Source organism: Poecilia reticulata, linkage group LG18 (assembly GCF_000633615.1).
Source record: "Poecilia reticulata strain Guanapo linkage group LG18, Guppy_female_1.0+MT, whole genome shotgun sequence".
Lineage (NCBI taxonomy): Eukaryota > Metazoa > Chordata > Actinopteri > Cyprinodontiformes > Poeciliidae > Poecilia > Poecilia reticulata.
In genome coordinates this window covers 17,612,909-17,627,359 of record NC_024348.1, presented here as the reverse complement: position 1 = coordinate 17,627,359, position 14,451 = coordinate 17,612,909, and the positions used below count along the sequence as shown (strand labels likewise).

At 40.6% G+C, this 14,451-nt stretch overlaps 2 protein-coding genes across 4 annotated transcripts in view; both read right to left on the bottom strand.

Moving 5' to 3' along the window:
* The window catches only part of LOC103480727 (transmembrane protein 151B), a 31,362-nt gene extending 21,740 nt beyond the window's left edge, over positions 1 to 9,622 (bottom strand). Inside the window, exon 1 of the mRNA XM_008435889.2 lies at positions 9,538 to 9,622. Within this exon, the coding sequence (XP_008434111.1) occupies positions 9,538 to 9,606 (69 nt within the window). The 5' untranslated portion in view covers positions 9,607 to 9,622. The remainder of the gene's footprint in view (positions 1 to 9,537) is intronic.
* An 803-nt stretch (positions 9,623 to 10,425) lies between these two features.
* Positions 10,426 to 14,451, bottom strand: part of spag17 (sperm associated antigen 17) — a 27,809-nt gene continuing 23,783 nt past the window's right edge. Inside the window, exons 41-47 of one of the 3 annotated variants that reach the window (XM_008435886.1) lie at positions 14,360 to 14,437; positions 13,708 to 13,844; positions 12,768 to 12,946; positions 12,589 to 12,649; positions 12,327 to 12,462; positions 12,089 to 12,221; positions 10,426 to 11,999 (exon numbers count right to left, since the gene is read on the bottom strand). In XM_008435886.1, the coding sequence (XP_008434108.1) occupies positions 12,109 to 12,221; positions 12,327 to 12,462; positions 12,589 to 12,649; positions 12,768 to 12,946; positions 13,708 to 13,844; positions 14,360 to 14,437 (704 nt within the window). In that variant the 3' untranslated portion in view covers positions 10,426 to 11,999; positions 12,089 to 12,108. Of the gene's footprint in view, positions 12,000 to 12,088; positions 12,222 to 12,326; positions 12,463 to 12,588; positions 12,650 to 12,767; positions 12,947 to 13,707; positions 13,845 to 14,359 lie in introns of all 3 variants that reach the window. The other 2 variants (XM_008435888.1, XM_008435885.1) reach the window with 2 other exon arrangements.

The following is a 14,451-nucleotide window of genomic DNA, read 5'->3' as shown; positions in this document are numbered from 1 at the left end:
GATTGAGGACTTCAGATTAAACATCATTAAAATAATGTCATCTGCAAATAGTCTAATTTTAGATTCAATACTTTTTATTCTGACTTTTTATTCTGTATGTTTTGATTGTTGCTTATGGCAAAAGCCAATGGTTCAATTGCAGGAATAAAGAGGAGGGGTGAGAGGGGACACCCTTGACGTSTTCCCCTAGCTAGATTAAATGAATCAGATATAATATTATTCGTTATAACTGAGGCTGTGGGTTTATTATAAATTATTTTAATCCAGGTTATGAAATAACTACCCCAAGCCAAATTGAGATAAAACATTGTATAGATAATTATGTTCCACTCTGTCGAATGCATTTTCTGCATCAAGTGAAAGTAAAGCAGTATCGGGATGTTCATATTTAGCTTGCCGTCCCTTTATGAATCCGTTCTGATCAGGTTCAGAAAGARATGGTAAACATTTCTCAAGCCCAAGTCGCTTAGATATTATGTTGGCGTCAGAATTTATAAGAGAGATTGGTTGAAAAGATTCGCATCTGGCGGGAGGTTTTCCAGGTTTAGGTAGTACTGTTATGATTGCATTTCGTAGAGAAGGAGGTAATTCTTTAAGGGTTTATCTTTCTGCAAGCATATTATAGAGGGGCTGTAGTAGTCTGTTTTTAAATATGTTATAAAGGTCCAAAGGGATCCCATCCGGACCGGGTATTTTCCCTGATTTAAATTTATCTATTGCATTTGAAAGTTCATCTGTAGATATYGGGATATTCAGCTCTGATTTAACCGTTTCWATAAGTGTGGGGATATTTATAGAGTTAAAAAATGAATCAAGTGATATTTGTGATATGTGTCCTTTAGATGTATATAATTTTGAGTAATAATCTTTAAAGAGATTGTTAATTTTTAGAGGYTCAGAAATATTTTCATTCTCAGTTGTAATTTCATGTATTGCCCTTTCATTCTGCATAGCTTTAATGCGCCAGGCTAGAGGCTTTCCTGCCTTTTCTCCTTGATCGTAGTMGGATYGTTTCAGCTTGAATATCTCTGATGAAGCTTTGTTAGTAGATAGTTTGTTATATTTTGCCCTTAATATTAGTTTTTGTTGCTTTTCTTTAGAATCCTTTACATTTATCTCAAGCTCAGTCTCTTTAATTTGTTCTTTAAGTTTTACCATCTCCAGGAAGTTTCTATTTGTCTTATTTATTGTGTAACTTATCATTTGACCCCATATAAAAGCCTTGAAGGCTTCCCATCTAATAGATGCTGTAGTCTCAGATTTATTAAGGTTGAAATGATCATAAATATTTTCCTCCATATATTTCAGAAAGTTGGTCATTTGCAGCCAATGGGGTTTTAATCGCCACATAGGATTACATTTAAAGGCAATTAGGGGTGAAAATTTAAGCAAGCATAGAGAGTGGTYGGAGATTAATATGCYTTCATAGGTACAACCTTTAATTCTGGCAACCAAAGGGTTTGAGATTAGGAAATAATCTATATGGCTATAGCTATTATAGGTAGTTGAGTGGCAAGAATATGCTTTCTTTGTTGGATTCTGAATTCTTCAAATATCTTTAAAATTTAGTTCAGACATAAAATGTTGTATAACCCGTCTACTTTTAGAGTGGGATAAATCTAATCCTGATGATCGGTCAAGATTAGGATCTAAAGTACAGTTAAAGTCTCCACCAAAGATGACATCACCATGGAACGCTGTAATGGAAAGAAACAAATTATTGTAAAATTTAGGGTCGTCTATATTAGGACCRTACAGGTTAACYAARATAAAGTTTTGGTTCATCAGTGAGGTATAGATTATTATGAATCTCCCAACAGGATCAGTATTAATTTTTTTTCTACAGATAGGCAAAGATTTATGAATCTAAATTGCCACCACCCTGGCATGTGGAGAAAATGAGCTTGAAAATACTTGACCTGGCCATCTTTTTCTTAGTCTTGTAATTTTGTTTGTAAGCAGATGTGTTTCTTGAATAAAAACCACTTTTGCCTGGTATTGTTTAAGTCTATTCATTACTTTCATGAGTTTGATACTCATTCGCTCCATATCTTTAGTTTTTTGTCTCAGCTGTAGGAACTTGCATTTTGCACCTTGAGAACACTAAACATTTACAAACATAAAAAACTTTATTGAGATTCCCCACCAGTGGAGATCTCCGACTCCACTTCCCCTCTATTCTGTGACTTGGTTATGCTACTGATCCTAGAAAAATAACAGGAGCAGAGAAAATGTCCACTTAGTCAACTCACACCACAATTTTAAACTATGAACCCCATCATGCTATTAAGAAATTACGCCCCACCGCTGTGATAGGGAAACTTMGTCGAGATGTTCATTATCCAGAAACACCGATCAAATATAATGTTAATTACTATCAAACCATTTAGCGTGTTAGTGTGGTTGCCCGTCAGTTTGTTGTCCTATTTTCCATATAAATTCCTCCACCTCCATCGGAGTGTGAAAGAGGAAACGATTCCCACGGTGGGAGATCCTCATCTTTGCTGGGAATATAAATCCAAAGTTTAGGACTTATATTCCTAAACTTACGGTTTCACTATTGTTTCCGTTGTTTTACCATCTCCGAGGACAGGTCAGGGAAGAACATCACATGGCAGCCATTGTACATCACCTTTCCTTTCAGACGGGCTGCTGTCATCATAGACATTAATGTCTGGCTGTCATCACTCTCATCTTGTCTTCGTAGTTTAGGAATTTTATGATGATCACTCGTGGCGGGGTGCAGTGGCGCAAAAAGTGGGTATGCAGGGTATGCAACGCATAGGGGCGCAGCACCAGAGGGGGCGCCAAAACCCCATCTGGAGGGGGCGGCATGCCGATGATGTTCTCCCATACACTCCAGCGCGCCTTACGCTCCTTCACCTCACTCACATAACGAGGTAAATGTAGCGAGTTTTACCCTTCACATATCGTTGCCTGGGGGGGTGAAGTCGCTCCTTCATCCTGACGTTCCTTCCCTCAGGGGGAAGGGGAAGGAGGGTGGGGGCGATCTATGTTTTCACATCCACCTGAATAATGTGTAGTTGCGCCACTGGCGGGGTGCCTGGAGCGCTCTGCCCCTGCAGCCTGTGAGCCCGTTCGATAATGGGGGGAGATGGAAATGCATCCCGCCCCAGATCTTCCATCAACCACTTCTGGAGAAAAGTTGTGATGTCCCCTTGCTCTGTTTTCTCGGGTAATCCCACAAGTCTTAGATTAGGTCTCCAGTAGTTATTTTCGAGCACATCCACCTTCAAAGTGAGCTCTTGGGTTTTCTTCTTTAAGGACGCTTCTTTGTTTGTTAGCAAGGCAACGCTAACCTCCAGGTCACCAATACGGGTTTCTGCAGAGGTAAGCCTCTCGAGGAACACTCCAATTGTGTCTTTAATTTCTTGGTTTGAAGTTATAATCTCACGTAGCTGCGTAGAGAAATGAGATTTTAAGGCTTGAATTGCTTCCATGAGGTTAGTTTCAGAAACCTGGGAGCTAGCGCTAGTCCCCATCATGTGCTCGGTTTCCACTTCGCTGCTAAGGTCATCTTCGGCTCCCTCTTTGGTGGTTGTTTTCACTTTTATCTTGTTTTTAATCGGCATCTTGGAATACTGGATTGAGTCTTTAACTTTTATTCTTACAAAAAATAACTTGGCAGTGGTGTAAATATCCAAAGAAAGGATGTGTTGGTCAGAGCTCAGATCCCAGCAACCGCTCAGCAAGATGCCATAACAGGAAGTTGCTCCCTCTGATTTTTAGTAAACTTTTGCACAATACTCCATTTATGATATCAAAAAAGTACATGAGTCATTCATTTGAGATGAAAGAAAATGTGTAAGTTATTAACCTTGCTAGTGCATTGATACTCAAGAAGACTAATAACGTGTGTAAGAACTTACAAGTATTGCTCAAGGCTAAGCTTTATATAATGAACTGTTGTGGATGTGATGTCTAGCTAACATGGAAAACAAATAACTGCTGTCTTCAAACCATTCATTAAATTAGGTGGTTTTTCTATGCTGCTTTGTGGGACTAGTGGCCTTTATTCACAGTTTTTATGCAGGAAAGCAGACAGAGAGAGCAAGATGGTGGAAGATCTGTAGCCAAGTATCATGAAGTTGTCGATCTCTGGACTCATAAAACATGAACCATTATTCAGCATGCTGGCCACCCTGGACAAACATTTGTTCACAGCTGTCTAGTAATTTCTGCCTTCATCTTTTTATCCATCCAGATTAGTCTTCCAGACCAGAAAAGCTTTCCGGTAAACCAGATTACCGTAACGGGGTGTGACGACGACATTAATGGGGTGATCTGGCTTTCCTTCCAAAGGTTTGTGTTAAGATTGGAGACAGTTGGATCAGTGGTTGCATCAGTTTTGCTATGATTGAAAGACATCCAAGAGCCAAGTTGGAGACCAAGAAAATCTGTCACAGACTTCACTGTTGAAATGAAGTCAACAGGCTTTTGTACTTTGACCACCTTGAATTGTTTAATATTAATATGTTTAATATGCATCTTCAAATTGTTTGAAAGGTTTAAGCATTCTAACTCACTGAAAAGACACAATCATGAATGGTCATGCGCATTGGTGGGTGTAGTATTATGGTTTGGCCTGGCTTTACTGCTTCAAGAAAACATCTGGCCAGCATTTCATGACCTTAACCTCAAGCGCTCTTGGACTATAATGTCCAAAGCACATCGTTCCATCTTTGGATGGTTTAAAAACGCAAAATGTCCACATCTGGACCTTATCCTGGTTGAGATATCGATGCACAATTTACACAGACCGTTTATGCTCATAAACCCTCCAATGTGAGTCCCTGAGCACGCCAAGCCAAAAAAACAAAAAAACAAAAAAAAAAAACACAGGCAACAGCTATCTAGGGCCCAATTAGCTGACACAGAAAAGAATCGCCTTCGTCACAAGAAGCGATCACAAAGCTATAAGTGTCATGTTTAAAACCGGAGTTCAGATTTTGACTAAAACTGTGTATTCGATGAGAATACAATGTTGGATGGAGTCATAAGCTGACCGTCTCTTCATGCTGCAGTCTACTCACCTTACACAGTTTAAATAGGTCAATGTGCCGCTTACGTCCACAAATATTTCCCACCAAGTCCGACCTTCACCACTGTTGGTTTTTTAATATCACAAAATGGAGTTAATGATCTAGCTCTAGAAATTTTTTTGGTGACTTCTGTCAAGTTATAGAATCACCAAGAGGATTGCAATGATATCTAAAGATATCCCAATTAGGACTTGTTTTGTCCAGAATAATTACATTAAAAGTATTTCCTGATAAAGAACCGTCTATTCAACACTGCACTGAACCTAATGCTTTGCTCCAAAACCTAGTGGCTTTTAAGAGCGATAAAATAACACACTGTTTTCGTCAGAATGACACGATCTACATTACTACTGTGATTGTCTCCGGCTTAACTCGATCACTAATAATGTTGACGCTGCAGGCTCCATTTTCGCTGACGGTCACAGATATTTTGTCCCTACCCTGGTTTTGACAGGACAGACTTTTGTTTCTAAAGACATTTCTGATGGAGCAACAGCCTTCAGTGAAACTATGCCTACTTAGCTCCATTGTCAACTTTAACATGACATTATTGTGTTGCTGATAATTCTGCAGCTTGTAGCCAAGATATGCTCATTATTGTCGAAAACTCTAACTCTTTTGCACTCAAAATACAGAGATCAAGCTGCAACAGTCGATCCAGTCTCTTTTTATCTGTGAATGTTGTAAAGGTAGAAAAGCATGCAGATTGTCATTCTGACAGAAAAGACTAGACTGCAAAGTCAACCTAATTTTGCAAATCATAGATACAGAAAGGTCATGATTTTTTTATATATATGTTGGTTGCCGCACAGCTCACAGAAACTAACCCAACATCAGGGTATCAACAGTTGAGTGAATTATTGTTCTTATATTTGTATTTCTTGTTTGTGGAAGAACAAAAAAAAAACTGAAAATAGAGCTGCAAGATTATAATTATAATGACAATATCAACATGGCTAATCCACCCTTTCTGAGTATTTTCTAAAGTTGAAACGTCCCCGCCACTTTGTGATATTTAACATCTCATACACTAAAAATAAATATCAAATATGGGCATTAAGGCCAGTGGAAGTCTATCCAACAGGCCAAAAATATAATTTGCATCCAGAAGCTACATGCATGACTTGAAATTCAATATCCATCCAAATAATGCGTTGGAGCTGCCTTATGCGATTGCACACAATTGATACCGAGGATGGAATATATTTTTCTGCTCCAGCTAACTTTAAAGTATATTCAGTTAACTTTCCAATTAGTTAAGAAATACTTATTTTTAACTAAGATTTGAAAACCTGTTGTGTGTCATATGTTAATAATAAATAAACAGAACATTTAGACAAGTGTGGTTTGGCACATCTTACATCCAAAAATTACATCTTTCAACACTTTGAAAGTGTTGAAAGATGTCCAATAATTATTTGTGAGAATTATTTCGCAATAAATTAGTACTGGTTGGTTCACTGCAGCTGACCTCAACGTGGAAAGGAGTCAATTTTTGGTTCCATGCAGGGATGTGCGAACTAAAATTACCATTTCATTTTCAATCACACAGCTCTGCCTCATTTGTAATTACGCCTGTGTGAACACACATGCATAACCCCATGTCGACATGAGAGCAAATAAAGTTAATGGAGGTAAGAGTGCTGCTCAAAAGGGCGAGCTAAATGGAGAGAGAGGCAGTAAGACTCCACAAGGCAAATCTAAAACAGGAAGGAGATGAGAAGGGGGAAGATGAGAGTAATGGAGGCAGAAAACAGATGGAGGCTGCATCATTGAATTACATCGCACTGTCTGCAATGAAGGCACGGACACGGAGAGGAGAAAGTGGTGAAATAAAGTGAAAGACGGCATTTAACACCCCATCTACATGTTAGTGCCTTACATTAATGAGGTTTAGTCCCTCTTTCTTCATTTTGATATTAGGTTACAGAAACGAAATCCTCTTTAAGATGCAAAACAGAGCAGTTCTCTGGGCCTGAAGTCACATTGTTTAAAGTCAATTAGAGCCAAAAAACCACTTCACATTAGTAGTTTCCAACACCCGTCAAAGGCTTTGTACTATTTATTCAATTTAAAATTATTTTTGTTGCAGTTTCAACATTAAGTAGAAAAATACAAATATTTTTAAGTCATCAGATGGTTTAGTTCTTTCATGGTAAAGTTTAGGGATGAAACCAAACCATAGTTAGAGATAATCCAGTAAACTATATTGTAAATCGTACCATTCCTGAGCTCCCTTCGGTTTGTAAGTCCATAGGATAACAGGATGGTACAGTACGGTTAGGATGGAGCTACTGGCGTGACACAACACAGTCCATTGACCGGGAGACAAAAAACAAAAACGTCCTTGCTTGCAGCAAGTGGTAGACACACTAGTGTGGTAGGCATTTGGGTTTAACGCCGCCTCCCCAGAGAGAGTCCAAATGGCAGCAGGAAGCTCTCCTGAATACCATAAAATAGTGAACTGGACCGCACTGATCAGTGGAAACAAGGCATTGATGACCCAAATATGTCATTGACTCATGAGACACAAAGGGAACTTTCTGGAAGGCATGAGTAAAACCTATACAGCATTACGGAAAACAAAACATCATACTAATGACGCACTGTGGCAGTAGTGTGGCTGTTTTAAGCTGCTTTGTGATTTCAGGACCTGGATGGCGTGATTTCAGGTGGACTTTGCTTATGTGAGAGGACAAGGATCCAAAGCCTTTTAGCAAATTCACTCATGAATGGCTTAGAAGCAGGCCCTTAAAATTAGAGTTTTAGAATGGCCTAGTCAAAGTCTGGAGTTTGACTCCAGAGTATATGGTTGTGATTTGGTTCTTAAATGGACCGTTCATACTTGAACAGCCCATAATTCTGCAAAGAAGAGTCCATCGGATTGTTCCACAGCAAAGTGAAAGGCTCACTAGCAGCTGTTGCTAAGCCAGACAGATTCAAAGGGATTTACTTTACAGTCAGGTTGATTTAGACCGCTTGTTGAGGGCTGCACAATATTAGGAAAACATGAGATATCTGATAATATTGGAAAAATTCTATATAATAATAAAACTTGCAATAGGGAAAGAAATTATTAAAATGTATTAATTTCTGCTTTGGCTTTGTGGCAAACATAGACCCGGGATAATCAGTAGTCTACGCAGGCCATAAAAATAAATAAAACTACTTTTTCCAACTAAGCAAAGTTTTATTGGAAATACTGCTTATAGCCAACAGCTGCTATCTTGGAAAATAAAATAAATTGGTAGTTTTTTTTAATCCCTTGACCACTTTACCAACCCTTGACCTTCCAAAGCTTTTTATTCGACATTAAACAGGTGTCAAATACGTTACAGAAATAAAGATGTAAATTGCTAGAGCGTATTGCAGTCCAACCCGTTCTTTGAGGTGCAAATAGCGATAAACAAAAGAAATACATTGTGCAGATCTACTCTTTTCCCCTAAATCATCATTAACAGAATTGATTTTTGTATTTACACTAATTATCTTTGTCTGATACTAAAATTTATTTGATAATTTTAAACATGGGGCTGCATGGTGGATGTTACTGTGTAGCAACAAGGTCCTGGGTTTGAATCCCAGCCTGGTGTCTTTCTGCATGTTCTACCTGAGCATGCACGGTTTCTCTCCAGGTACTCCGACTTCCCACAGTCCAAAAACACTACTGTTAGTTTACTTAATACTCTAAAATGCCTTTAAGTGAGTGTGTACCTGCATGATGGTGTGTCCCCGAGATGGGTTGACTGTTCAGAGTGTACCCCGCCTCTCACCCAATCACTGCTGGCGAAAGGCACCAGCCCCCCAACAACCCTCCAAGGACGATGGAAGGATTTGAAGCATTTCAATGTCGCTGGAGAAAGGAAACGAAATCTCTATGCGTGCAAATACCTTTTTACAGCTCTTAGGTGTTTAAGTAAAAAACAAACCAAAGTGCAGAGTGGGGGCACTGCGCCCTAAAACACATGAGGGATGTGTTATTCTGTGATTACGCTCACATTATGTGTGATGGTGTAATTTTGGATGTGATGTGGGTGTGTGGCTGTGATGTAATCCCCCTGTGTAGTTTTGAGGTGACAGCTGATGGATGACATGTTTTACTATTCCGTGAAATCAACACACCATGCAGCAGAAGGACGGGGATTTTGAATTCTCCTCACCTAAACCACTCATTTTTCATTCATCCACATTGAAGTCAATGTCCTGCTGTGTCCTTGTTTGTGTACACCACAGCAAGCATGAAGAGAGAACAGCAAAAATAGCTGTTTTGTCAATGAAAGAGCAGCAGCGGACAAGCGCAGATACTACAGGATGTAGAAATAAGGGGTTGTTTGGGAACCACCAGCGATGACACAATGCTTTCTTTAAGGGAGGAGGGGGTCTAATGGCTCGACTCACAGGACTCCTTCTGATCGGGTGTAAACAAACGTGACTCGAGAATTTAAAAAATAAATCAGAGCATGTCCTTCCTCACCTGCTCTCGTCCCGACCCTTCCTCCAAAATGGGCTCTTCTGCGGCGGCCGTCTCCTCCTCCGTCTGCATCTTCCTCCCCTTTCCCTGTCTCCTTCCTCCACCTTACAACCGACCACGGGCAGCTCCCACGCAGGTAACGTCCGAAGTCATGGGCCTCCCCGGCGGTAACGGCGGAGACGCAGGGAGCACGGTCACCCCATCCGCCGCCGCAAGTCGGTGTCCGATTTCACGATGGCGGGGCCTGCGGCAAATGAGCCTCATCTGCTGCTGCGGCCGCTGCTGCTGGTGTCCTTCCCGCGTCTCCTCCTCCTCTTCTTCCTCCTCCCGGCGCTGTGACCCCGCTCACAGACGGTGCGGTACCCGCTCCATCCCCCGGCTCCTCCGGCTCTCTGCTTCGAAGGACAAAACGAGAAATGGGAAACCAGGAGGAGCAGCCGCAGTCGGAGCCCGTCGACGCGACTCTGGCAAACGGTTTACCGTCTCAACGGCCGCCGCTCGCGCTCACTGAGCTCCGAAACGAGTTGTGGCACGTGAGGGCGCGTGACCGGCAGCGCAGGAGAGTGAACGCACACGAAGCGGAAAATTTTACCCGTCGTTTGACCAGTTAAGAGGGGGAAACACGGGAGAAACGACCAAGTGACGACAAATATTAAACTTTGTTTATCGTACACCATTTGTTGGGTCGTCTTTGACGTCATACCCCAACAGTCCCACCTCAATTTTGTGCACCAGAGAGCAGAGTATTAGTTCATCAGTTAATTAAATAGCAAGAAACCAACTCTTGCATCTCATGAAATCACAGCTGAAGTCCTACAGTTAATACCTTTCACATGGTTGCAGCAGGTGCAACACAAAAAGGAAAAAAAAAAGAAGAATTTATTCTCCAAGGCAATTTGTAAAGAACATTTAATACAGTATAATTGAAAGGAACACAAATAAAATAGGATAAAGGCACATTGGAAGAACAAAATACACAATCTAAATCCTCATGGTTCATACCTGATATCTGACATCTTGACTCTCCATATCCTGCAGTTGTCCTTCATCCAAGAAGCAAAGCAATTTGTGTAGCACATTTTCAGCAACAGTGGAATTCGAAGACATCCACATGGCAATATCAGTGTGTAATAATGACAGCTTGTCCCCATCATTGGATTTCAGATGTATAGTATCACAATTATATTGGTATCATCTTTCGTCTGTTGAACGGACTACAAGTGCCCTTAATAATGCACTGAATGTCTATATTTGGTGACTGGTGTGTAAAGACATACAGAAAGTTATGGAGACATTGTATAAAATAAAAAGAATCAGAAAAATGGGGGGTAATCATAAATCAATATAACAATTTTCAGCAACAGTATTGCAATGAAATACTTTCCTGATATTGTCCAGCTCTTATACATACATATAATTGGAGAACTGGAATGGTGAATTTTATTGATTCTCCAACTGTGGGAAGAAAACCATTTGCTTTTAATGTTTTACTCCAGCAAAGAGCCTTTTTCACAGCATAATACCTGACTACATTATGTGAAAATGGCTTCATAATCAGGCTATGTGTGTCTACATCCACCAGTTCAAAACCAGGAGTTAGTTCATTTCTGAAGTGACTTTAGGAGTGAGTCTGCAATGCTGTTGGCTTCTGTGGGTAGTTTCCAGGCCAAAACGGGAGTCTTGTAAGGTGAGTTACACTTTAAAGAGTCACTGCATGCTTTCAAAGGAATGGCTGGTGATTTGTATTAGTTTGATGGTTAATATCTATCTCTCTAGATCGACTGTTCCTATCTATCTGTATAGAATAGATATCTAGATATCTAGACAAATACATAGCCACACAGGGACACCCTCTAAAAGGAAACAAATGCACCCTCGAGGGCAGCCCAGTAGAACATTCCTTCTATTGGCTGGAACGTTGCCAGGCAACGGTACTTTTGTTTTGAGAGAGCAGAAAATGATTTGCAAGCAAGCAGAGAGGTTTGCAAGTGGAGATTTGATCTGAACAAACAATTTTCAGTGTGAGGAGAAAGTTTTGAGTAGAAGCGTTACAAGTTTTGAGGAGAAAGACAAAGTCCTGCTTTCAGAGTGAAAATGTGTGCTCTTGGATTATGCCAGAAAAATTCCCCCAAATTCCAGTTTGGTTTTCCTCTTAATCCGGATTATATTTCTGTTCTGTTCTGTTCTGACGGCTGCATGGTGGCACTGTTAGTAGCACTGTTGCCTGGCAGTAAGAATTCTGCTCATAGTTTGCATGATCTCCCTGTGCATGCGTGGGTTCTCTCCAGGTACTCCAGTTTCTTCCCAGTCGATCTGGGATCAAATGAAACTGAATAAGAAGCTTCCAGCAATGAGAAAAAGCTGCAAAGTCACCACTATTATTTGTTGAGGACTATATTTTCAAAGTTCAATCCACACTGGAATTAGCCTCAAACACACTGAAGTCCATGTGCTGCAAGTGTGGCCTGAAATAAACAACAACAAAGAAAAGACTTTTAATAGTTCACACCCTCTAATAACTCAGAGATAAGGTGACTTTTAAAATGTTTTTCACCTGAGAATAGATCAGGGGGCTTAAGACTCATCCCTGTGATTTTCTGGCCAGCTGTGAGAGCAGATGGACTCTGCCCCCTCCTGTCTGCACGCATACATGGACTTCTCCACAAAAAATCTCTCAGTAAGGATGAGTGAAGTTATGTAAGGAATGTTTTTTTTGTTCATACCACCTGAATATAAACTGTTAAAATTCCCTTCTTAACAAACTTGTTTACGCAGGACGCTCCAAAGGATATCAGCAGTGACAGGCAGGTAGAGGATGTCAGTTTCAGTGAAGATGGTTATGTCTTCGGAGATGTACTTCTTCGGCTCGGTTCCGTCACACGTGGAAAACAGCTGGACCTGCAGTTCCGCCTGCAGACCTGATGGCACCTGCAAAGTGATTGAACTGATTTAGTTTGAACAGAACCTGGAATTAAATCATCAAATCATGCTGAAAAAGTTGGAGTGGACTTTTAAGCTGTTGTACAGACAGTCGACTTTCAGGTGGAAACCTACAGGTCCAGGATGGTAGATGACTCTGAGGCCTGTGGATGGAGGAGGCTGCTTCACAGTGAACCTGATAGTAGCAGATTGGGAAAATGAATGCATACAGAATATTATTCCTTTAGAAAATGAAGCTGCACCAAAATCTGCATCTGCCCGCTTGGATCCCTTGTTTTTGTTTTCTGGTGTACCTGGATGGGTCGACTCCCAAATTCTTCATTGCCACGGTAATGGTGGCGCAGGTGCCCTCTTGCTGCGTACCAAAGTCAACGCGCGATGGGTTGAGCAGGAAGCCCCTCAACACAGCACCGGGATCAGTCAGGGAAGCTATCCGACAATGCCTCCTCACAGGTTCTTCCACCTTCAGGAACTGGAACAGAAAGAAAGTAACGTAGACATAAAAACAGAAGTCTGGTATCTATCACTTTTCCCCAGTTGAAGGGACAATATAATGTATTTTCGAGAAGTATAGTGGTATTTTATAACACAAACAAATCACTCACTATGCAACCTTCAGTTATAAATATGCCATTTAAAATAAATTTGACTTGAAATTAGACCTTTGTCTCTTTAAAACGTCCTGCTCTTTCTGAAACTCCACCTTCAGGAAGTCATTACAACAGCGCTCCTCTTTTAACCCTTTAACAACGTTTTTATCAGCGTTGCACTGAGAAGTAGCTCACATAATGAGCTCAGCAAACGCACAGTTCCACCCAGTGTTGACTAATTGCTATTGGCTAGTCTGAAGGAGCTGAGTTGGAGAGTCGCAGGGCAGGACTGCTCTGTGAGGTGGAAATTCTGTAGATCGGAAACTGCAGCTCTGAAACTGAAGAAACTGCAAGAAGAGAGGGATCCTGGTCCCCCCCAAGCGTCCTGCACAGATGAATGGTTGCCACAGCAGATTAAAGGATTTCTAAAACATGCACGAAAGAATCAAGTTAACACACCACTAGAATTACCAGAGGAGCGCAGTGACGACTCATCCAGGAGGTACAAACATACAGAAGTAAGGAAGAAAAGAAAGAAAGACAAACAGGTTGCATAAAAGACAGATAGAAAGAAAAGAAAATAAAGTAGTGCTGGTCTAAAACAAGAACAAAGATACTGAAGGGATATCTTGTGAATATTTACATGTTTGTTTGGCTCGCTGCAGGGTTTGGAGTTGCAGAGGTAGCCGGGCAGTCTGACCCTCGCACTTCTGGGTTGCCCCAACACATCCACCTGGACTGACTTAAAGTGCCTGGATGAGCTCTTCAGACTGCTTTCACCTATTATTAATCAAACACAAAGAAAGCAAATTCTGGCTGCAACGTATGAGGCCTCGATTTCACAGAACATGCTTTCAGAAAAGAGTTTGATGCATTCTTTATCTTGATGTAGTGAAGAAAACTAAGTTTTTAACAAATATTTTTCTGCATTTAATTTATATTATAATTTTCTGGTTAAAATGAAGAGGTAATGTGTTATTATGGACTCATCAGATTATGTAAACCGTAGGGAACAAACCAGAGAGGTCTGGTTTGTTCCGTACAAACCAGACTCCTTTCAGAAATCCTCTCACTTTCTTCTGCTCGACTAAAAACAGAAAACAATCTTTATGATGCTGTGTGTTTTTAAACATGAAGCAAATAAAATATAAGCTCTGCTCTACCTTTCTGACAGAGATAGTGTTAGGTTAAAAGCTGCAGAAACAAAAATGACTTTGAAATAGTACATAACAAATACTTTACCTCAGATCTACTAAAACAAGTAATATGTGCTCAGAACATAATAAATAACTCACTGCTCTGAGTAGATGCATCTTTCTTATTAGGCTCAGCTCTGTCCACACCGGTACTTTTCTCAGCTCTGTCCACACCGGAACTTTTCTCAGCT